At 54.5% G+C, this 22372-nt stretch overlaps 9 protein-coding genes across 9 annotated transcripts; 2 read left to right on the top strand and 7 right to left on the bottom strand.

Annotated features, from left to right (window-relative positions):
• Window positions 1-111: 111 nt before the first annotated feature.
• BDP81DRAFT_449979 (LMBR1 domain-containing 1) lies at window positions 112-1896 on the top strand (the record flags this gene model as incomplete). Its single annotated transcript, XM_060592468.1, has 1 exon — window positions 112-1896. One exon carries the CDS (start codon window positions 112-114, stop codon window positions 1894-1896), a length of 1785 nt encoding a protein of 594 aa, XP_060444619.1.
• Window positions 1897-2135: 239 nt separating this feature from the next.
• On the bottom strand, window positions 2136-3521 carry BDP81DRAFT_449978 (uncharacterized protein; the record flags this gene model as incomplete). The annotated part of the gene is made up of 2 exons (XM_060592467.1): window positions 2136-3366; window positions 3436-3521. The coding sequence occupies 2 exons, from the start codon at window positions 3519-3521 to the stop codon at window positions 2136-2138; spliced, it is 1317 nt and encodes a 438-aa protein (XP_060444618.1).
• Window positions 3522-5749: 2228 nt separating this feature from the next.
• On the top strand, window positions 5750-6792 carry BDP81DRAFT_449977 (uncharacterized protein; the record flags this gene model as incomplete). Its single annotated transcript, XM_060592466.1, has 2 exons — window positions 5750-6084; window positions 6198-6792. 2 exons carry the CDS (start codon window positions 5750-5752, stop codon window positions 6790-6792), a joined length of 930 nt encoding a protein of 309 aa, XP_060444617.1.
• Window positions 6793-7205: 413 nt separating this feature from the next.
• BDP81DRAFT_295780 (uracil-DNA glycosylase-like protein) lies at window positions 7206-8261 on the bottom strand (the record flags this gene model as incomplete). The annotated part of the gene is made up of 1 exon (XM_060583098.1): window positions 7206-8261. A coding segment is annotated over one exon (1056 nt), but the record flags the coding sequence as incomplete, so codon positions are not given.
• Window positions 8262-9190: 929 nt separating this feature from the next.
• BDP81DRAFT_428865 (family 47 glycosyl hydrolase) lies at window positions 9191-12973 on the bottom strand. Its single transcript, XM_060590465.1, has 2 exons — window positions 12532-12973; window positions 9191-12475 (listed from the first exon to the last, which is right to left on the bottom strand). Exons 1-2 carry the CDS (start codon window positions 12691-12693, stop codon window positions 9437-9439), a joined length of 3201 nt encoding a protein of 1066 aa, XP_060444615.1. The 5' UTR covers window positions 12694-12973; the 3' UTR covers window positions 9191-9436.
• A 2356-nt stretch (window positions 12974-15329) lies between these two features.
• On the bottom strand, window positions 15330-15643 carry BDP81DRAFT_428861 (uncharacterized protein). Its single transcript, XM_060590464.1, has one exon. The coding sequence runs from the start codon at window positions 15567-15569 to the stop codon at window positions 15414-15416; it is 156 nt and encodes a 51-aa protein (XP_060444614.1). The 5' UTR covers window positions 15570-15643; the 3' UTR covers window positions 15330-15413.
• A 2394-nt stretch (window positions 15644-18037) lies between these two features.
• On the bottom strand, window positions 18038-18436 carry BDP81DRAFT_428859 (uncharacterized protein). The gene has a single exon (XM_060590463.1). The coding sequence runs from the start codon at window positions 18272-18274 to the stop codon at window positions 18059-18061; it is 216 nt and encodes a 71-aa protein (XP_060444613.1). The 5' UTR covers window positions 18275-18436; the 3' UTR covers window positions 18038-18058.
• A 785-nt stretch (window positions 18437-19221) lies between these two features.
• Window positions 19222-21323, bottom strand: BDP81DRAFT_32341 (uncharacterized protein). Its single transcript, XM_060584793.1, has 3 exons — window positions 21103-21323; window positions 20053-21045; window positions 19222-19972 (listed from the first exon to the last, which is right to left on the bottom strand). The coding sequence occupies exons 1-3, from the start codon at window positions 21235-21237 to the stop codon at window positions 19412-19414; spliced, it is 1689 nt and encodes a 562-aa protein (XP_060444612.1). The 5' UTR covers window positions 21238-21323; the 3' UTR covers window positions 19222-19411.
• Window positions 21324-22010, bottom strand: BDP81DRAFT_32335 (uncharacterized protein). Its single transcript, XM_060584788.1, has one exon. The coding sequence runs from the start codon at window positions 21899-21901 to the stop codon at window positions 21410-21412; it is 492 nt and encodes a 163-aa protein (XP_060444611.1). The 5' UTR covers window positions 21902-22010; the 3' UTR covers window positions 21324-21409.
• Between the last annotated feature and the right edge of the window lie 362 nt (window positions 22011-22372).

The following is a 22372-nucleotide window of genomic DNA, read 5'->3' as shown; positions in this document are numbered from 1 at the left end:
CAGCTCTGCGCCAGCTCTATTGATTTCTCGGAAAACATCAACAAAGGTCTACTTTACGGCCAAAGAATCGCCATCGAATACTGCAACCGTACGGCCAGCCCACGATTCATCATGGCCAACGCAGGCCTACTCCAGACCAGTCTGATCTGGGTGGCTTACGCCGCCGCAGTCGTCTTCTGCCTCCTGGCTGCCATCATTACCACCTTCACCTGGCAGACGCCCCGGGAGCGATCCGCCATTGTCAGCATCGTCGCTATTGTCAGTCTGACGGCCCTCCTGGCAACCGTCCTTCTCTTGCCTGTCGACATTGCCCTCATTTCCTCCACAACACACGCATCGCTTGGCGTGAAGAAGGACTGGGCTACCGAGGCGCGAGTCCACGATATCCTTCAGACACTGCGCATCGTCTACTATTCCCTCTATAGCTTCGATGCTTTGCTGTGTCTCTTGATCATCCCGTTCGCCTACTTCTGGCATGAGGAGTACGATGAGATCGAAGTCGAGGAAGGCCGGTCGTTCAGCAGCCGCCTCATTAGCGCGCTGAAGTACACACTCGTCTTCGTCGTTCTGGTCTTGATCCTCTTCCTGGTCGGCTTCTTCGTACCTGCCGCCGGCGATCACAACGGTGCTCACTGGGACCTGGACTACTTCAAGCGCATTCTGGTTCAGAACAACGGCCAAAAGGCGCTTGCCTTTGCTCTTGGACTCCTCGTCACTCTCGGGGTTCTGCTGTATGTCATCTACACAGCCGCCGGACTGGCCCTGCTTCCCATGTCCTTCATCAAGTCTGCGCCCTCGATTTCTGCGCCTCAACTCACCGAAAGCACCGCAACGGCCTTGGAGCAGAACCGGGAGCGCCAGCGCCAGCTGGAGATGCGCAATGCCGGTCGCCCTGAGGGTATGTCGTCCAAGGACAGGCGTGAACTCGAGGCACTGGTGCGCGAAGAGCGCACTTTGACGCGTCGCGAAAGACTAGCAGCCGAAGCCTCCGGCGAAGGCCGCAGCACTATCTATAGATTTTGGCTCAAGGTCTGCGCCGTCTTCCGGCCCATCAAACTTCTCGGCGGTATCTTACTGCTCTTGCTTTCCGTCTTGATCTGGGTTTCCATGTTGATCACGGGCATCGACAAGGCGAAGAACTCCTTCTGCAAGGGCAAGTGCGGCTACATTCTGGGTCACATCAACATCTTCCAACCCATCAACTGGGTCTTTATCCAGTCGGCCAAGGCCTTCCCCATTGACTACGTTTTGATGGCCCTCTTGGTCCTCTTTTTCTTCAGCAGTTCAATCACGGGTATTGCAACCATCGGCATCCGATTCTTGTGGGTTCGCATCTTCCAGATCCGCAAGGGACGTACCGCGCCGCAGGCTCTCCTCATTGCGACCGTCATGCTGGCCCTCATCATCCTCGCCATCAACTACACCATTGCAAACATGGTTGCTCCCCAGTACTCCATGTACGGCACTCAGACATACTGCACAGCTCCTCACCACGCTGGCGAGACCCCCAACTGCAAGGACAGGCCCGATTATCTGGTGCAGTGCTCCGAAGCGCTGGATCCCGAGGCCCTCAAGGTCTGCACGCCTTCCATCATGGCTGAGTTCCTCAACCGCATCGCAATCACGTGGCCCTTCTTCGGCCTGGTAGACTTCTGGGCCCAGTTTGTCTTCCTCGGTATTTTCCTCGTTGTTTTCACAACTGGACTCTTCCGGGCTCCCAAGCTCAATGTGTCCGAGGTCGATGAGGACGCCGAGGAGGACGAGGAGGAGGGTCTGCTGGCAAGCACCGGTCGTAGGTTCGGAGCGACGTGGCAAGACATCACGGGCCGCACCAAGAAGACCAGCTACGGTACGCAGGAGGGAAACAATGGTGCCGGGTCCTCTGAGGAGGCCTAGTTGAATGGTTGAGATTACCTTGATATCAGGACTGTTGTGCCGAGCATATACGGGAAAGGGTTGTAAAACAAGCACATTGCATATCATCGACAGGTATGGGAAGCGTGCAATTTTGTACTGGAACACGGGTCAAGGCACACACACGATGGCGGGAAGGGAATGGGACCGGGTCGGTAGTCTTTTTTTCTTTCTTTCTTTTAGCGACACAGAATGCTCAGAAATCGTTTACATGCTCCTCCTCATGACGCTCCCAGCATAACCCGTCTTTCGCTATCCTTCCCTGGCTTGACGAACCGGACGGCCTTGTGCGTCCGGTCGTCAAAGGCCGCTGCTGGGCCGACGTGCATCTCATGCCAGCACCTGGTGCAGTAGACATCCTCGCAGGCAAGGCACTGCAACGTGCCGTCCTCCAGGCAGACCGTACACCACGTCGCGGCGTCCTCGTCGGTGTAGCCCGTCTTGGACGTCAGGCGCTTCTGCTTCACGGAGCGGTCTGCGGGCTGGAACGTCGGGACGGAGGGGAGACCCATGCCGCCAGCGCCGGCGGAGGATCCTCCGAGACCGCTGAGCGCGGCCATGCGGGCCGCAATGTCGTTGTCAAAATCGGATGCGGCATCATGTTTGGGCGCGCTAGAGGGCACGGAGGGGAGTCCAAGGTCGGGGAGGCCGCCGCCCTGGGCTTCGTTGCCTGCCTTTGGGGCACCGATGGTTGAGGGTACTGAGGGGAGTGAGAGATCCGTGCCGCCATCACCTCCACCTTGATGATCTTCCCGTGAGGCATCTTGGCCTCCGTACTCGTTGCCCGACGTTGGTGGAACAGGCTCTTGCCGAGAGTTGTATCTCGCCTCCTCTACAGCCTGTGAGAGCAAGTCATCCACCTCGCGGCCCATTTTTCCGCCATCCGAATCATCATCATCGTCTCGGCCGTCAGCAGAGCCATCTCGCGCATTGCCCCTAGACGGATCCACCGAAGTCTTCGAAAGCTCTTCTAGTAGCGCGTTCACCTTGGCGGACTCATCGTTGGAGGAATGAGATTGCCACTGCTGCGGCGAACCACCAAAGTCCTCATCGCTGAGCAGATCCTCGAGGGTCTGGTCATCCGTCTGCAGGAGGGGATCGACGTCATCATCCCCCGCTTCTACCGTCGGAGCCGCCGGAGCCGGAGCGGTGGTGGACGACGGCGCGGGCGATCTCGAGGACTGATGCTGCTGCGGCTGGGACTGGGGCGGTGCTGCTGCTGCTCCTGCTCCTGGTCCTCCCGTGTGGCACCATCCCCGCGATGGGGACGCCGGAGACTGCGACTGCTGACCGAGACGAGAGCTCGCTGGTGTGGTGACCTTTGCGGTCTGCTGGGGCAGCGGTTCCTCACGCTCGGGTGTGTTTCTCAGGGACCTCAACCGAGCGGCCAGTGCATCTTCCCTCGAGGGCGGCTTTGCTGGCTCGATGCCCGTGAGAGAGACATTCAGGGCACTTGTAAAAGAAAAAACCTTAGCATGTTGGTTATCCCGAAGATGCCGGTGGCCTTTTCTTCTTATTTACTTTGATGACCTGTCCATTGACACTCCGGGACTGCCGCCCTTCAACGCGCTCAGGCGGTCCAGTAGACTCTTGTCGGGGCCGCTCATATTCAAGGTCTTTTCTCTTCTCCTTTGGGACCTTTGGATCTAAATCTGACCGAGACCGAAGGTGTAGGTAGGACGCGGGTATAAGGGTAATAAGGATAGAAGACTTTGTGGTCAGACAGATTCAATCCGAGGAGACGAGACCCCGCACATCGGTGTGATAAGTTGAATCAAATGAGCTTGTATTGATGCTAGGGGGTTGAGGTGTGCGCCCGATGGTGGAGGTAACAATAAGCACGAGGTCGAAAAGGTCCGAAAAAAGTGGCGCAAGGCAACTCGCGAGGCATCCAGGGACGAAAGAAATCGATGTTGAAGAATATGGAGCCAAAACTTCCAGTCGTCTGGGGTACCGACGTTCGTTGCTGATAGGCTTGATTGATGGACTGCTCTACCGGTATGACCTTTGATACAACAGGGCCGGTGAGCAAATGTCAGATCATACTCCGTACAGTGAGAGGGTACGATTGCCTGTGATGGGATCCCGTTCCGTTAGCTGGCACAAGGTATCCGTACTCCGTACTGTTTGAATGGTTGCTGGCTGACCAGAGTGAGAGGCGAGCAATGGAAGTGCGAGCTGTCCGCTCCGCTAACTGGGCGAAATGTGATGTGCACAGCCTCAGATTGGAGTCATTGCTCAACTGACAACCACTGGGCATTAGCCACCAAATAAGCTTGAATAAGCGAGATGGGGGGGGGACATTGTCACCCCGGGGCTCTCATTAGGCAGAAACTTGCGTCCTGGCGGGCGAGTGGCTGTGTGCCAAGGTACCTTCCAAGCTCACACCGTCGGTTGCCACAGTCCCCGAATTAATCCTCTTGGCACCGCCCGACTCTGCTTAGATGCTCAGGTTATCGACACTAAAACTCCCTGTTGATTAGGTATTCGATTTTTATTCGATTCCGTAGAGAGGCGGTGATGGAGATACCAAACGGCTGATGGGATGGTTTACAGACTAGACAGGCGATCGTCTACCGTGGGCCGTGGCGAAGCTTCTTTCCACTCTGCTATGGAGGGAGGGCTCACTCTGTACCCTGTTGGAAACGACCTTGACGAATGCAAACGGAGTGCGGTAATGGTTGTTTTATGTCTGTGGGATGGGCATACCGCCACGAACAAACGATCGGTGCCTTCGTGGCGCATTAGAAACGCCGTCACCGAAGCTTATGCCAGGGCTTAGGCAACGCCAGCCATGGATTTCCAAAAGGGAAAACAGCCTACGGTATGATCCTCGATGGGAACGGATCCATATGTTGGGAAGGATCCTCTTCGGCTGTGCCGCCACCTTTTGGCTCTACCAAATGCTGACTGCCTGCCCATCGTGGTGTGAATTGGAAAAAAAGGGAGAGAGCCTGTCTCGAATTATAAGATATCCAAGGCTTCCGCTTCCCCATCGTCATCGTTCCATTCAAGGCCTTGGAGAAAACCATCTCACCAAACACAAAAGAGCCTCCTTACTTTACCAACTTCACCGAGCGGCAAGCAAGTACCCTGCTTGCATCATAGACTGCGACACCCCTACATCCTAAGAAAGACACTTTCCTAAAAAGAGGACGCACCCAAGCACCGACCCCAATCCTTCTTTCAACGGCCTGACTTCATCGCGCATTCCAACCGCCGCACACACACCTAAGAAATCCCTTAGGCGCTGATCCTAAAGTACCTTACCAACTTACCCCAACAACGCCGGTAAAGCGAACTCCGTTTTACCCAAATCCTACCGAACACAGCCAAGCAATCAAGAGCGGAAGGCGCACAAGGGAAGTGTGGGAAGCAACCACACTCATTCAGGGCGTACCAATTCTTCCGGCCATCCGTCATACCTAGTGTGGTGGCAACCGGGCCATTCAGTCTATTACACATCACCATAACCATCGTCTGACGGCATATTGGACCAGTCCGAGCATCCCTGCCAGTGTGGATAGACCGTCACACTTCGAATCTCTTGGCACTCTGACACGCCCTGCCCATCTCTTGAAACGGGAAAGAGACAAAATTCCTCACGCTCCCACTTCCGCCTATTGCTGCAAGCTTTTCTACATCTTACAACTTGCCCATACGTATCTCAAACTTTGGCCTATTCGCTTTCGAGTCGCACACGAGACTTGCACGGCCCTATCCCGTATTGGAAATTGGCATTTACAGCGTCGCATTTCGATCAACGTGGCATACATTTACATACCTTCCTACCGAATAAGCCGAGCCTAGTAAACACATCCCACCGAAAGCGAAAATGAGATTAGATCTTGCAGTCGTCGCGCTGACGCTGCTCGCGCCCGCGTGGGCCGCCGCCGTGGAACCCGGTCTCCACGGCTCCGACGTCGCATTCCTCGCCCCCAAATCCGAGCGCGACAACACCCAGCAGGACGAGAAGCTGTGGAAGCGCAAGGGCGGAGGTGGCGGCGGCGGCGGTCGCGGCGGAGGCTCTTCTTCAGGTGGGTCCCGGTCGGGAGGTGGCAGTCGCTCCGGCGGCTCCAGCTCCGGCTCTGGTTCTTCAGGATCAAGCTCATCAAAAGGCGGTTCATCAGGTGGTTCAAAAAGCGGTGGCGGCAGCAGTGGCGGTTCCAGGTACAGACCCTCGTCTCCTTTTTTTTCTTCATCTGGACGGTCCCCGTGGAGATTGCCGTCCCCGGGCAGAAGCAGAAGCAGAAGCAGAAGCAGCAGACTAATACTAAGTCAAGCACCTCGAGAGGCGGTGCTCGCGATAGCTCTGGCGGATCCACAAGGACGGGAAGCGGACCGGTCCCAGCATACGGCGGCGGCAGATACTATGGCGGCGGCGCGACGGTTCCCTATTCAGCCGGCGCAAGGAGGGGCAACATGGTGCCGTTCCTGCTGGTCGGCGGTGCCCTGGCCTTCTGGCCCGGTCTCTGGCTTGGCGCGCACATGTATCCCTACAGCCATCCGTACCGGTACTATAACGAGACGGCCCGCCAGAACCAGACAAAGCCGGTGCTGTGCGGTTGCCAAGAGTACCAGCCCTGCGGCTGCGACGAGAACAATAGCACCGAGTACATGAACTCGCTCCTCGGCAACGGCAGCTACAATGCGCTGAACAAGTCTGTCGTCAACATTGGCGAGTACAACGGCAACGAGACCATTCTCATCAACGGCTCCCTGCCCAACGGCACCACCGCTGCTGGCGGTTCCGACGAGGTTGGCTCCGCTGCTGGCGGTTCCGGCGAGGTTGGCTCCGCTGCCTTCCGCAATGCTGTGGAGACGCTCGGTTTTTGGCCCGTTGTTGCGGTCATTGTCGCTACCGTCTTCGCGGCATAATGGACACCGATGGTGTATGTATGAATATGCCTTTGTACATTAATGATGGATGGTATCCCACGCATAAGGGTTGGCGGTATGAATGTTTTTTGAGTTTCTTGGAGTTTGAGTATGATACCCTACAAGTTGGCAGAGCCCAGGACTTTATATGATTATGGGAACGGGCCCATCGCTGGGGATCATGAATAGTCATTATCTTAGATAAACGAACGAATTAAATCTAGTATTCTTTACTATTTGAACGATCACATGCTGAGTGATTTCGTACCAGATGCTACTAGCTTGCCACCAGAAGGTGAACCGATGTCATTGTTGGAAAATGCCAACGCCTAAATATTATGCGATGTCTCCCTTCCGCCTCAAATATTTGATACTACTCATCAGCAGTGCCCTCAAGCTTCCGCGTCCGCTTCCCTTTCAGCCCGCCTACGCTCACACCAAGCACCCAGCTCCCTCCAAATCCTCTCCTTCTCAGCCGGGCGGAGCGTGGCAGCAAGACCACTCGTGCTGGTAGCAACAAACACCTTGGCGCCAGCCCACGCCTCGAACGCCTCGATGCCATCTCCCATCCCCTCCTCCTGCTCTCCCTTCACAACGACGCCCATATTCTCGCTCTCATCCTGCCACCCATACCGAAACTCCTCCTTCTTGATCCCCCTCCCATGCCTCACCCGCCAGATACTCTCCCAAATCGACTTACCCACAATACAAACCACCTCGGGCCTACACCCCCTGACCTTGTCCTCGAGGGCCCCGACGCCCTCGTCCATCTCCGCCTTGGAGAGCTCGGCGCCGTTGCGGCTCGGGCGGGCGACAATGTTGGTGTTGCCCAGCCCGTACAGCGCCGGCAGGTCGCGGTCCTCTGCGGGCGCGCAGAGGCGCGGGGTGATGCCCGAGGAGAAGAGGAGTTTCCAGAAGAGGTTGGAGGGGTGGGCGTAGACGTGGCCGAGGGCCGCGGTGCGGAGGCCCGGGTTGAGGCCGACGAAGAGGATGAGGAGGTTGGGCGCGAGGATGTCGGTTAGGTGGGGGAGGTGGGCGTAGGTTGAGGGCGGGGCGTAGCCCCCGGCGGCCTTGCGTTTGCGTTTTGGTTTTGGGGTTGGCTTTGGGTCTGGTTCTTTGGGGATGGTGAATATCTGTTGTGAGTCTTCTTCAGGTTCGAGTTTGGGAGATATGGATGCTGAGGCGAACTCGAGCGTCTTGGATTTGATGCGGCTGCCAGCCATCTGCTTGGTGACTCGGTTCGGGGATGGGACGGGGCCGAGTGGAGTCTGCTTCCGTGGACTACGACGGAGGGACAGCCGGGATGACGGGCCAGTAGGTGCAGGAGAGTCGTTGGCAGTGGTAGTCCTGGCTTGGGTGGTGCTGGGTGGTTCGCTCGTTGGGGTGAACATGAAATCCTGCATCTGAAGTCGTCCCCTGAAGCTCGCGGCCTTGGGTTGAGGCTCCGCGTCAAAGAATGGAGACTCCATAGCTGAGATATGAAGCCAAACTTTCGAGCATTAAAACTTCAGGCAAAAGGTTTCCGATTTGAGTCTGTATGGCAGTTCGAGCTCGCCCGGAAGGTGAGGCCGAGCCAGCCCTCTTCTGAAAGACAAGGCCCCAGATGGTGAGATTTGAAATGTCGAATCTTGCTTCCCGTCGAATCTTTTGTTATCGAGCAAGAGGAGAGTGGATTGCTCCGACCTTGAACCTACGATGGCGTCCTGTAATGAATGAGATTCCAGATGAAAGAGTGCATAAATTATTTGTCGGTGTCGTGAATACGCTTTTTTGGTATGGTCACTTGCAGAGCAGTACTCTCTATCCCTTGATGTACCTAGGAGTACTAGGCAAGGATTGAACCGGGGTAAACAAGTTGTCCTTCCAAAGAAAGACGTCAAACATCGCACCTCGTGGGCTTTGGACTGGTAGTTCGATTTTGAGTTTGAGGCAAGTTGAATTAAACGCTGCGTGACAGCTCCCGGCTAAAACCTCGCCACCGTGCCGAAAGGTTTAGTTGGGGAAGGTAATTACCTTGATGTTCGATTTAGGGGTCCTACCTTCCTTGGCGCCATTGAAGCGTCCGGACCCATAAAATAATATGTCTGCCGTTTAACGGCGGAAACGACTCGCAATGAGGAAGGAACCTTGGGTTGACTTTCATATGGCAGCAACCTTATAAATCTACAGTGGCCATGATGATCGTTGCCAATGGTCTTCATGGGTTAATTTGCAACCCTCATCGTAAAGTCACGGATGTTCATCGGAGAGTCAACGCTCATCGAAACGAAGGTTCAAAATCTTTCTTATCTGTCTCATCATCATAAATTTACAAAAGACGGTCAAGTCGAAGAACGAAAATCAAAAGCACAAGAACAAAACGGTGGAAGAAACCTGAACGAAGCTGGCTAGGCAGATGTTTCTCAGAGGGGATCAAATGATTATGCTTGTTATTCTTCGTCACCAGACACAGAATCGGTGTGGCTTAAATCGGCCAGATTCTGAAATTGCAATTCAACATCGAAGCATGAAGCAAAACAGAAACTCCTCCACATATGGTATATCTATCATGCACCACCAGGCCAGTATATACAATGTATCGCTATGCTCCAACAAAAAGACCATGAACCTCTCCTCTTTTACTTCCACAGCATCTCTGCCCCATTTACAGGACAATGATGTTATCCACCCTCCGCCCTTGAGTCTCGATGAAGTATTTCCTCCGAACTCCCACACCGAGGGCATTGCCAAACTTTTCGTAAGCCTCGGGCCCACCGCCGCGAATCATCACCATGGCGATGGGATGCGGCCGTCTTAGTCCCGAAGGTGTAACCTGCTCGACGTCAAGATGAGGTTTAATCATCTCGTATTCCCACAAGTCGGGGGCGCTGAAGACATAGTTGGTCTCGAGCTCCTCCTCGTCAACGATGATAACGAGCTGTAGAGATCGCGGCGAAGGTGTGTAGGAGGGGATATTGGCAATCTTTTCACTGAACGAGCAGCCTCCACGGCGCAAGACAATAACTTGATGATTGCGAGGCGCTTCATCAGGCAAGCGACCATCACACCCAAAGCCAGCTCGATAGACCGTCTGCCAAGAGAGGTTCGGAGGAGCGTCATCGCCGGGGACAGAAGCGTCAGGAACATCGGGCAGTGGAACAGCGCCTTTCCCCACTGCCAAAGCACCCATGTAGCTCTCGACGTGGAAGTTTGCCTTGGCACCAGCAGGGAGCGGCGCCGGGGTGTTGGTGGGATCAAAGACGGACGTGACAGCGCGAATCATGGACTTGAGCATGGACCTGTAGGCAGTGTTCATACTCTTACCGGCAGCCTGATCTTCTACGAGCTCAGATTGCGCCTCCTCAGTGAGCTGAACCTGATCGTCGAGGTCACTGATCTCAACCTCCAGCCCCTCAGCGGGTACCGGTGCACTGGCGTTTCGCTCTTCCGGTTCTCCGTGCATCATGATGAGCTCGACGAACCCATTATAACGAACACGGTTGAAGAGAGGATCGGAAAGGCCTTTCAGGAGGTCCGCGTCAATGTGTACCGGCTCGTCTCGCCCCAGCGGCATATGGTTGACCTGGGTGACCCTCCAGGTATGATCATATGCTGAGGCAAACGATTCCTCCTGGACGAAGTGGACCTTCAATCCACTCAGGGCAGAGATCCTGACGCCCACTGGTGTTTTGAAAGCGGCAGTATTGGCAAAGAGGCTATTGAAGGCGCTCCCAACGCTGCCCTGTTGTATGTTTGCCGGGAACTCGATGACCAGCGTAGGCTTGAAAGGCAAAGCAGCGCAGGTGCCGTTGTCTGGGATGAGCGCGCGTGGGAGTGTCCAAGGAAAGAAAGTATGGTTTGCCTTGTATCTTGATATCGAGCCATTGCTGCCTTTGCCGGCGGGAACCAACTCGACTCCACTGCGTGGGTTGGAGATGGTGTGCAAGTTGACGAAACTTGCAGCGTGAAAGACGTCGGGCCGCGCAGCCAGAACAGAACCGGTGAGAGGAACTTGCTTTGGGACAGGGCAGGTATTGGTGAAGTTCTCGTCATAGTAGACATCGACGCTGCTATGTTGTTTGCGGTGCTTCTGCTTCCTTGTTGGCTTCGTTCTTCTTCGAGGGATGATCAAGGGATGCGCCTCCGTAGTGAAAACATAAGCGGCATCGAGCTTGTTCAGAGGGTGATCTGGGTCGAAGAGCAGATAGAGATACTTGGTGGTTTCGCCAAGAAAAAAGCTCTGCATACGGTCGGCCTTTTCCCCTGTGTCGACATTCTGCAGGCCGGACCAACCGCATTTCGTGTAACACAGTCTCTTGATGTCACTGAGAACCATCTCCCCAACGTGCACATACCAGGGATCGTTCGTAGCGCGGTACAGGTAATAGTTGGACTCGATGAATTCAGGCCGGCCAGGCCACCAGCCAATGCCAGAGTCAACTTGTCTCTCACGTACGGACCATCTCTCGGGCAATGCTCCGTAACGGGTCCATAATGCCGTATATAGAAGATTGGCCTCCTCGGCCTCCTCAATCTCGCCAGCCATCGCAAGCAAGCCAGGGTAAAAGGCAGCCAAGCTGTCAATCCAGCTCGTAAAAGCGTATCCGCGAGTCCGGTGACCAGTCATGTAGTATGGGTGATGCGCGTCATTGTATAGATGGCGCTTAATGGCTGCGTGTGCATGGTGCCACGCCTCCAGGAAAGCCCCAGCTGAGTTCTCCTCGGGCGTCAAAGGTGTGTCGTGTAGTGTATTGGGATCGAGCCACTGCCGATCAGTGGGTGGCTCCGAGGCGGTGACATTTGGCAGCTCGTGGCCAGACAGTAGAATATGGCTTTTCAGTGCATACTCAAAGAAGCTGTCAACACCAGCGCCGATTCCCGAGTCAAAGCTAACCCATTCGCCCTTTTCGGGGTCAATTGCGTTACCAACAAGACCAATGTCGCTCTTAGCTTTCCACACTGCCCAAAACGCCCGCTTTGCCAATTGTTCGAATCTTGAGTCGCCTGTGAGCCTACTAAGAACAGTGAATTCCAGTACGAGACTCCCCGCGCCGGCGCTACACGTGTCTGTCTTTTCGTTCGTCGCTCGAGGTGAATCCGGATCATCGCGAGAAACTTTGTGTAGTGGAGAGTTGACGTAGAAAGGTATGCCGTGTCGCAGGTTGACTCTAGGATACGGCAATCCTGTGTTCGTATAGAAAGCAGGCAAGAGTCGCTCTGCAAGGTCCAGAGCTAGCCTGAGAAGCTGCCCATCGTACTTGAAGCTGTTCGGCCATGCTATGGGTTGCAGCTCCAACGGATCCGAATCCTCGTCTTCGTTGAAGGTCTGGCCTGGGTTGTAGCCAGGTATGGGTAATTCGCCGATGGCGAATAAATGCGCGCTCAGCAAGCCGCCGACTCCTCTGATGACTGTCTCGAAGACCTGAACTTTGCTGTCCAGATCAAAGCCTCGAGCCCGGCGCCCTTCCCCAGACGGCCCGCGTCTTCCGTCGCCATAGTATTCGACGAAAGCTGCTACGCTCTGCTGAAACTCCTGCAGAGCCCAGACAGCAGTATGTTCATCGGAAGGTGTCCCCGCGAGGATAGCCAGGGTCGAAAGGCTGTCGATGAGGGTAAGGGAGTAGTTGCCGAGGACATCGTTCAAATCGTAGTTTCCGGGGTTCGCCGGGTCGCGCGTCAACGGGGTGCAAGAGATCGGGCGTAACTAAATGCAAAGTCAGTCTGGTTTCGATATCTCGTAGATTCCAAGGGTCTGCGTACCTCGTCCTCTGGAAACGCAACGCGCATGTAGTTGTCCCAGCCATGGTGGAAGACTTGGGTAGTTGCGTTGCGAAGTTCGGCAAGGTGAGCATGGCTGATTGCAAACACGACTGTCGGCCATAAAAGACACAGGTAGCCCAGAACGAATGATCGCGATAACATGGTGATGTTATCTCTTCTGGCGCTGGGCAGGGTTTCCCATCAATCAGCCGACTGCCAGCGGCAGATGCCTCTCGATTTATGCGGGACTGAAGACGAGGTTCTTCATGGAGTTTGGGCCATCAAGCAAGTTGTACTTTGGAAAATAACATGGGTATCACCGAAGAAAATAAAGTATTCGCAGAGAAAGAAAGGAACAACGTTGAACTGAAAAACGTCGCCCGCCCTTGATAGGTCTCGTGTCTGACGTCGAACATCGAAGTGGGATGCGATGTCTGTCATCTTCCTCCCATTGGTGGAGCTGCTGACTCATCATACAGTCGGTGCGTTGCTGCACCTCAACTTCTGGCACTTGCCGTAGTGCACTGTCAGATTGGACGAACGTGTCTTGAGTCAGTTGCCGATCAGGGTTCTAGAAGGTCTAGAGAGAGTCGTGACGGTACTCTCTCACTCCCTCACTCCCATAGATCTGGTCAACGACAATAGTGTCTTTTATTCTCAATCACCGTTTTCATGAGGTACGCAGTCATTTCGGAACATGTGCTTGGATTGTATACCCGATGATTCCCCGACAACATAACAAAAGCAGCGTCGAAAATGAAGAGCAACCAGGACTGGTGTGAACGCGGAATGGGTTTGAATGGTGTGATCGAATCGGTTGGAAAAGATTATCAACTTAGCTGGCCTTTCAGACTTACGTCTAGGCGGTGGGGAGAATGGATGTAATACAAAGGCTTTGTGAGAGAAACTCTGGTAAATGGAAGGTTGAGGAGGAAGAATCGCGTGAACCGAGGATTGTCCCTTATCTTCTGAAAGTTGCTTATCGCAAAATCTTGCCTCATCATTCAGAACAAGGTGTGGCCAGTGCACTCGCTCGTTCGGGCGCTAAGTGACGGGAAGCTTTCTTTCTTCCAACTACCCCACAGCGCCAAAATCCTCCAATGTCAACTTCATCGAAGGATGCATTCTCGAAGCGCTTCCAATGTTGGGCGACAGGCGCGCCGCATAAGCGCGATACTTCATCTTCTACATAACGAACCTTCAATCCACAGTTTTCAAGCTATTTCATGAAGACTTCAATATAGTGCACACTTGCCTCACGCCCCGGGGCCGATGATAGTCAATGTCGGAGCGCAGCGGTCCATCACCGGTGCTGCCCCCACAACGTCAAGCCATTTCGATCGGAACCGTGTCGTCCAGTTTCAGGCAGCATGGAGGGGAAGCGAGCTTCAACATTGATTTCGTCGGCGAGGGCCATTTCGGGGCAGAGTCACCGACAAGCTGTGACGTCCATCCGGCCCACTTGCACTATTCGTACAGCCGGTCATCACCCATGGGTATTTGTGATGGAACCGCAGGTGGCCGCCAAACGGGCCGCGCACACCGCCAGGCCAATTCGGCAGGCCATGGCTTCAGCCTCCCGCACCCATTTCGTAGGCTTAGCAGTCGAACATCAGCCACTCATGGTCGTTCACCAGCTTTACTCCAGCCTCGATAGCTCGCACACAGTGCCCCGGAGACCGGTGGTTTCTACCGGGGTAGCGAACGTTTTCGAGCAAGCGGAGGTCCTCTTTGGACGCGAGTGATGTGCAGCTTGCCATTAACCCGATACGCGGTTGAGGTGACGCCGCTTGAACACCGAACTTACTGCGAGATTCACTCGCTACGGCCTATCGTCATCACTTTGCTATAACGCCCGCCGGCTAGGATCATATCTCGCTTCACCAAGCTATATCCCACATCTTCATCTCCAAGAGGCACGTTAGGCATGAATTATTTGCTATGCGCACCCTGCCAGTCAATGTGCTCAGCCCTCGAGCTGAAGATCTCCTTTCGCGGTCTGCGGCGCAGTCTTGATCTCCTCCCGATTCCAAACCAGAGGAGTTTTCAGAGAGCTCTAGATCACAAGAGCGGAGCTGACGGTGGATGTCGCAGAGCAGAAGCCTGGAAATCTAAAAACCTGGAATGCGGGCGCAATCTTCCACCCCCCGTTCCCTCTTCTTGGGAAGTGTTTGATGCCATGTCGGTTGCCAGATGGCGGACCATTCGACTCGGCACCGGGTCTGTTTCGAACATCCAAATGAGGCAGGAGCACAACGATTTGGATTCCTTCCCGGAACAAGAGCAATCTTGTCTTCACCGACTTTGGACCCGATGCTCTGGAACGAGGCCTGCAAAGAATAAATAATGAAGCAGAAGCTGCAGAAACTCTGGACCAAAGTGCGTGTTTGCAGTCGTTCGATTGGCAGCACATAGAAACCGAGCGTCTACTGGTGGAAAAGCGTAGAGGAGGGTGAACGATTGTCTCCCTGACGCTGCTGGATGGCGCGATTGGCTTGCTTGCTGGTCTGCTTGTACAGATGCTGCGACTCCTCTGCAAGGGAAAGGTTATACCCGACAGGCGGTTCTATTCTGCACTTCTGATTCGTCCCGAGAAGACGGATAGCCATATCACTGGCTGAGTTTTGCATGAGTAGTGGCTTAGCCGCTGCAGATGAGAATTACCGACCACTCCTTTGCCAGTTTGGCGGTGATCCGGCAGGCTCATTTCGGATATAGCGCATGGCAGACGTGATGGATGGCATGATCGCCTTTTCGGCCTGGCACACGCGCTTCGCGCTTCGCAGCTTCGTCGTTGGAGCAAGAAGGCCGGTTGGAACAGGCGCAACACGAGTTTGGGCGCCTGCGAAGACTAGAATCCGGGGTTGAGATTCTCCAAGTTGTCACTTGTTGTCACACAATAACTGCTGGGTTACTGCGACCAGACGAATGGGTTGAACCATGGACTGCGCACACCTGCGACCCCATGATACGACCCCATGGAGGCGGCCGCCGACAATGGCGTGAGGTGACAAACGATCTTGTCCTGGAAAGATCATCGGAAAAACAACGTGGACGACATTGACGTGTGTATTGGGCAAGGTTAGCCTGTCTAGGCACGGCAAGTTGCAACAGAGGGCTACATCGCTTCGAGGATGGCAGCTCAGCCCAGTCAAGCACCCCCAAGCTGATCAACACGATCGGAAACCCCATGGCTGACAATGGCCCGTGGGCCAAGCAAGCGGGGGGGGGGTAATGGATGCCTTCGTCCCCAGTTCCCCCTCTCTGATCATTGGGGCCGCGGTGTCTCTAGACGAAGCAGCGAAACGGAAGACCACGGACGGCAGCCGAACAATGGTAATTACGAGAGAACAAATCAAGTGAAATCTCTAGCGTTGAGGTCGACTCCGCGGGGGACCCGTTGAAGGACAAGGGAACAGGCACCAGCGGCGCTCTCTTCTCTTGATTCCACCCACCCCTTGTCGCGCTCTCAAAGATACCCGGCGCAGGCCGCAAACATTTAGTCTGGACAAGATGAGAGTTTGCTTTTTTATCGCGCTGTCTCCATCCAATTTACCGAATTCCTGGGACGGGTTGATGAAGTGTCTCTGCAGACCAAACCGGACATGGACTCGAGGAGGGTGAGGGTGAGGGTGAGGGTGGGGGCTGGAAGAGGAAGAGAGGTTGTCAGGCTCCACACCCAAGGCGGCGCGAACAAGGGGACGTTGCGACTGCGGAACGCCTAGTGGTCCATGCAGGCCTAGCACCCGTTGCCGTACGGAGACGAAATGGAAGAGAGGGTACGGGCCTGCCTCCAGGACGACGGCGACGACGACGACGATGATGATTAAACCCCATTCATGGACACCAGCAATTTGTGAGACAGCATCAAACCGAAGCGGCTTGACGTCCGTCCCCGCGTCAAGCTGGCTGGCTGGCTGCCAATAAAAAAAAATTAAAAAAAAAAGAGGAGTTCCACTGGGGACAGTGGACGTAAGTCACGTCCGGAGTTGATTGCATAATTCCGGCCCGTCTAACGTTCACTTTTCTTCTTCTTCACATTTCGCCTTATCCACGCCGTGCCACGCTATCCTACCCGATGGTCAATGCCCAATTGCCCATTGATTCGGGAAGGGGACTCTCATCACCCGCCGTCATCTTGCCTCGGATCGAACCTATCCCGCACAACGGCCGAGAGCTTAGGTTTGCTTGCTACTTGCTACTTGCTACTTGCTGCCACTGCCAGCCTACCCGCGCCCGACGCCACTGCCGAGATCACAACTCAACAACGAATTAAAGCAAGAACAGCTTCGCTGCTCTGCCCTCTTATGCACACTTTAGTGTTTTTCTTTTTTTCTTGTACTACACTACCTTATACTTTCCTGTACTACGTGACTTTGATTACTTGCTTAAACTTTCTTGAGAAAAAAAAAAAAGAAAAAAAAAAGGAGTTTGACAAGCAAGGCGCGATGCGATGACTTACCTCTCCGTCTATGTACATGTTCGTAATACCTTACCTTGCCTACGGATACACTATCCGTACTCCATACATGCTCTCTTCTGCTCTCTACCTACCTGCCACTTTCGAAACTCCGGCAAATCCCATCCCAGGCAAGGCAACGCAAGGCAAGGCAAGGCAAGGCAAGGCAAGGCAAGGCCCCCGGAAATTCGGAATTTCCCACAGCTTTCCCACTTCACGTGAGTGAGCAGCGAGCGGCTCGCCTCGCCGCGAAGATTTGAAAGAGGCGAAAACGGGCAAAATGGAACAAGAACCTACAGTGTACATACTCCGGGAAGCCGAAAGCCCAGTGCCTTGGCGCCAAAGGGGACAATCACAAGTGCGCGGAAGCCGCTCTGCGGGGCCGCCGGCTGGGGTACCCACCACTCGCCGTCTCTTTCACTCCCCATTCTTCCTCTCCAGAGACTGTCCGGGGACTGAGAGAGACAGAGAGAGGTATCCGCGTATCACCGTCCTTCTCATCCGCCTCCTCACTATATGGATATCCCTCTATATCTCCCCTCTATCCGTCCACATCAGGGTCCAGGACGGACCATCACCAAGGCAATGCGCAGGCAGGCGGGCAGGCAGAAAAGTGTACCACTACGGGGATGCCCCGGGGAAACATCAAGAGAGACTCTGAGAGAGAGAGAGGATCTCTTCTTTCCCTCGTCGTCTCCCATCTCTCCTCCCCCACCCGTGCCACCCTTTGCCTGGCGTGCCGCCGCCGCCATGCTTGTCCCTACCTTTTTGTTCCTTTGCCCTGTGCGGCGTGCCTTGTGTCCCCTTGTCAAGCAGCGCGCTAGATATGACACCCTCTGCGACTTAACCCCCATAACCTTGCAATACCTCTTTGCGGTTACTCCAAAGCCGTGGGACTCCTCTGACCTCTGTGATCCTCTTTCCCTTCTCCTCTTTCTCTTCCTCTCTCTCTCTCAGTCTCTCCAGGGCACCCCCCGTGATGGGCTTTTTTAAACAGTTTCTTGCTACGATCCCCCCCCCCCCTTCCCTCCCCTTTCCCCCCTTGACCCTGAACGGACCCGGTACCCACTATCCCATCTGAAAAGGGTAAAAGTTTCGACTTCCCAGGTTGCGGAAAAGCAGCACGTCGCATCCGGGCCAGAAGGGCCGCAGACACGGCCTGACTGTGGATGTTAGTCTCTCTCTCATCGTAGCGTATTTTCCTTGCCGGTGGGTATCCACCAACCGCAGCGCCGTTGAGGAAAGCCACACCCGAACCCGCAGCCGCAGGGTCGCAGGGCACATCTTCTTCTCTCCCTTCCCCCCTCCCCTCTGCCATCTGGTCTGCACTTCCTTGTCTCTGGGTCCTCCATACCCTTCCCACAATCCAATTACCCTCGCCTTGCCCGTCCCTCGGCATCGGGGTAGGGGGGGGGAGAAAGAGAGAGAGAGAGAGAGCACGGACGGGGCGCCCGTTGAAGAGGGCTAGCCCCCCGGGACCCTCCCTCCAGCCCGACATGAAGCATGAACATGGGTTTGATGTGACGAACAAGGCGTGCTAACTCGTCCCTCATTGTCGTCGTAATTGCTGTTTGACACTGGTGTAGCAGTCGAAGAGGAGAACAAGTCACTTTATTCTCTTGGCGTATCCTGATGACGATGGCTTTGAATTGGCCAAAGTACGGGCAGATGAGCTGTCTTCCCATCCCATGGTCAGGAGACGACTCCGAGCGTAGCTTTGTTACATTGGGCGCGTCGGCGAGTGCGAATGCTGCCTTGGTCCCGAGAAATCGGAAATACTGCCTGGAGAAAGATGAGTTGTGAGTATTCCCCTCCTGCCCAAGGTGTGTGTCATGACGGGCAGGTACACAGGACTGCGATTCCTTTCCTCTTCGGATCCTGGGTTCGGAAAGCACCAAGGCAGACACTTCATAGTGATCAAGGCATCGACATTGAGTATTGGCGACTAAGGCGAGGGAAGATCACGAGCGACGGAGAGAGTATTGTTTGCACAGCATTTTCATTCAAGGTGATGTTTGTGATGTGTATATATGATGAATAAATCTTCCAAATGGCACAAAACAATATAGACAGTGAAGTGTAAATGTACGCGAGATAATGATGTGCGGAACCCAGAAGAGCCCTTGCCGCCGGTCGTCCCCCTGCCCCCTCCAGTATGAGAGACCATACGAAATGAGTGGTATCTTTTGAGCCAAGAAAAAAAAAAAAAAAAAAGAGAAAAAACCAAGTCCAAACCAAAAAAAAAAATTGCAAAAGAAATGACAATGAACAATCTATACGTCGTTTCAGCCGCTTGGGCTCGGGAATAGCATGATGGGACCAACCCCATAGGGGGCTACCATCGGAAGAAGTGAAGGCCACCATCACAGGTGGTGTTGATGTTTGCGCCGTTGATCTTGTCTGAATCTTGTCGATTCTTCTTCAAGTCAACTTGGGCTTTGGTGCCACACGTTCTCTGACGGCCCTAGGCTTTGCCGGCGTTCTTTTCCTGGCAGGCTGCTTGCCTTTGGCCTTGCTAGAGGAGGCGGCCGTCTCTTCCTCGGGGCTTTCCACTTCCATCTTGATCTCTACTTGGCGGCCTCGTGGGCGAGCTCTGGGTACCGTCGTGAACGTGGGGTCTTCGTCGACACCGTCTTCGTTATCCTCGCCACGGTACTCGTATATCTCATTGAGAATTTGTTGGCGCTCCTCTGGATTCTGTTGTGATTCGACTGTGTCGTCAAGCAGAACAGCACTGCTTGTGGCGGGGTCCCTCAGACGGGTACGGGTTTGTAGCTTCCTTGCTCTCCGGGCCTTTCCTGGTTGAGAAGTAGGCAAGGGCGTGTAGCCCGAGTCTACCATGCCACGCTCGACTGCCATGTACTCGACGTCACCTGTGCCCCAAGCAGTTGTTTGTCCGCCGCCGAGCTCCTTAAACTTGCGATGAACCATCTTGAAATATAATGCGTCAACGTGATCGAAAGCTTCCTTGAGGTAATGTTTCTGGTCCCTTGTTAGCTATGTTGCTAAAAAAAAAAAAAAAAAACCCCCCCCGACATCCATGCAGCATGATGATAACTTACATCTCTGGGTGACCACTGCAAGAAGTTGGATCTTCCTCTTGTCACTTGCATTTGCAAACGTGCAGATGTGCTCGTCATTCCGAACCTCTCTCTGTGCTCGCCCGTGATTATCTCCCACATTCCGGTACCCTTGACGCCTTGGGCTATCAAGCCCCTGTGACGCTCGAAGAGAAAGGCGATGTCTGGTGGGCAATCCGGCTTGATGACAAATTCATCAGGGAGCAAGGCGATGTGCTGCATCTCGTCATCGGCGGTTGGCTCTTCAGATGATTCTGCCTCGCACTCTCCTGCTCGACTTCTAAGACGAGGGCTTCTTTGGGTCCGGCCCGCTGCTTGTTGGGTGTTTTGACGGGCTCGGTCAGGTCCTCGAACGCCTTCGGGGCGTTGTACCTGTGTGCTTGGAAGGGCGTATCCCATGTAACGTCTCCTGGTAGCTTCAGACTTGAAGGCTGTGATATCGGAATCCTCCACCCAGGTGTGAGTAGGCGGCTGGGGATAGTACTGTGCATGGGCTTGCGAAGGATGAGGAATTTGTCCCATGGAAAGTTCACCCATGATAGGCTGCGGCTGCATCATCTGCTGCTGGTGTTGAGGCATGTAGTAGTTGTTGGGTGGCACCTGAGGGGACATGGAGCCCTGGTCCGATTGAGATGGCGCAGAGACAGTGTAGTTACCAAAGTAGTAGTCTTCGGGAGGTTCGCGTTCGTGCTCAGTTTCTGCGGGGATGTAATTCATCTCGAAATGACTCTCTGTTGTGGGAGGGTTCATCGCCATAGGGGAGCCAACTTGGCTCTGGGGAGCGCTCAGGGCAACAGGGTGCGGCCAAGCCATCCTCGAGGGACCGGAAGGACTAGACCGGGGTTGCATGGGAGCCATTGCTGAGGGGTACTGGGGAAGAGTTGACGTTTGTTGGATGCAGGGCGAACCGCCAGCAGATGCTGGGGTCAACATGTGTGATTCACCGAGTTGCGACTGATGGCTGAAAGTTGTGACCTTGTACTTGTCAGACTTGCGCCGAGGGCTAAATCAAGGATATATATCTCGACTTACCGCAAAAGGAGGGCTTCTAAGGTCTGGGTAGATTGTGGTAGGAGGCTGTGCCACTGAGGTGCGCCTGCTGGGCATAGGGTCTGATAGTCTGTCCGTATGCATAGTGGTCTGGTCGACGTAGTTCTGGCTCGTCATGATCAAGTAGATGACCAAGAGTAGTTCTAGACAGTCGAGGTAGGTATAGAACCTGAGTGTGGAAGTGTTGAGGTTGTGAAGAGTGGTGTGTAAGTGGCAAAGGGGATATTCCAAAGACTCGAATGTAGACAAGAGCTTTGATAGCTAGTGGTTGTGTGAAGCTCGTCTTGTCTTATAAGAAGATGGGAGGGGGGGATGGACGATATAAAGAATCCAAAGAGTCACTGAAGTCTGCCTCTCCGTAATTGGACTTGTGAAGTGGGAGAATGGATGAGAAGAGAGCCTCGCGAGGACGAGATGGCCACGGCCTATTAATGACGAGCGAAGTGGACAGCGATGGTGCCGATCCAAAAGTTTGTATGGTTTTTTTTTTGTCGCAAGGGGAGCCTGCCAGTCGAGACGATTTGAACGACTGCCACTCTTCAGAATAGAAAGCAGCGGGGACCATCGCCAGGGTTCGAGGAAGAGACAGGGGGGAGGATAGTGTACACGAGGTACATGAGGCCGTTGTAGTTTGGAAGGCAAGGTAGGGCCAGCACACGGACCAAGAGAACAGGAGAGGAGGAGGAGGGGACAAGCAGGATAGGCCAGGCACAGAGGAGAGAGAGACAGCAACAACGCCAGAGAGACAGAGAGACAGAGACAGACTTGCATGCGGGGGCATGGAGGTGGGTGGTTCATCGCAGGCGATAGCCGCCCGGGGCTGGTATGTACGGGTAGTGCAACTCTGTAGATGCGGGTCGATTCAGTCGGCCGAGCAGCTTTGGGGCCCTGGTCTTGGGGGGGGGGGGGGGTGTGTGTGTGTGTGTGTTGAAAGTGCAGATAGAGCGAGGGAAAGAGAGAAAAGGACATGGGGCGTGTGTATCCACAACTCCATGGATGGGGGAAAGAGGAGCAGGGGATAGAGCGAAAGATTCTGAGAGGTTACCATTGCCAGCAAGAACCACACACATAAACGACAGAGTCGCAGTAGCAGCAGTAGCAGCAGAAGCAGAAGCAGCAGCAGTCCCAATGACATGACAGTCACACTCGCAGATGCAGCCTAGCCCAGTAGGCTGTATCCGTAGCGATGTTACAGCCCACCGGAGCAGAACGTCTCCCAGTTTGCCAGAAACTCGTCCAAGGTACTCCGTCG

This window comes from Colletotrichum phormii (genome assembly GCF_030913505.1).
Source record: "Colletotrichum phormii strain CBS 102054 chromosome Unknown BDP81scaffold_11, whole genome shotgun sequence".
NCBI lineage: Eukaryota > Fungi > Ascomycota > Sordariomycetes > Glomerellales > Glomerellaceae > Colletotrichum > Colletotrichum phormii.
This window is presented reverse-complemented; position numbering and strand designations above follow the sequence as displayed.

What these genes read in the sequence shown, in the direction of transcription:
- BDP81DRAFT_32341 (XM_060584793.1), bottom strand. Translation starts at nt 21,237, where the DNA reads ATGACGAGCCAGAACTACGTCGACCAGACCACTATGCATACGGACAGA. An exon ending in TTAGAAGCCCTCCTTTTGCG is followed by an intron (nt 21,046 to 21,102) that starts GTAAGTCGAGAT and finishes GACAAGTACAAG; the next exon opens with GTCACAACTTTCAGCCATCA. An exon ending in TGCAGTGGTCACCCAGAGAT is followed by an intron (nt 19,973 to 20,052) that starts GTAAGTTATCAT and finishes ACAAGGGACCAG; the next exon opens with AAACATTACCTCAAGGAAGC.
- BDP81DRAFT_428861 (XM_060590464.1), bottom strand. Translation starts at nt 15,569, where the DNA reads ATGATCTTTCCAGGACAAGATCGTTTGTCACCTCACGCCATTGTCGGC.
- BDP81DRAFT_428865 (XM_060590465.1), bottom strand. Translation starts at nt 12,693, where the DNA reads ATGTTATCGCGATCATTCGTTCTGGGCTACCTGTGTCTTTTATGGCCG. An exon ending in TTGCGTTTCCAGAGGACGAG is followed by an intron (nt 12,476 to 12,531) that starts GTACGCAGACCC and finishes CTTTGCATTTAG; the next exon opens with TTACGCCCGATCTCTTGCAC.
- BDP81DRAFT_32335 (XM_060584788.1), bottom strand. Translation starts at nt 21,901, where the DNA reads ATGCCCCCGCATGCAAGTCTGTCTCTGTCTCTCTGTCTCTCTGGCGTT.
- BDP81DRAFT_428859 (XM_060590463.1), bottom strand. Translation starts at nt 18,274, where the DNA reads ATGTGCCCTGCGACCCTGCGGCTGCGGGTTCGGGTGTGGCTTTCCTCA.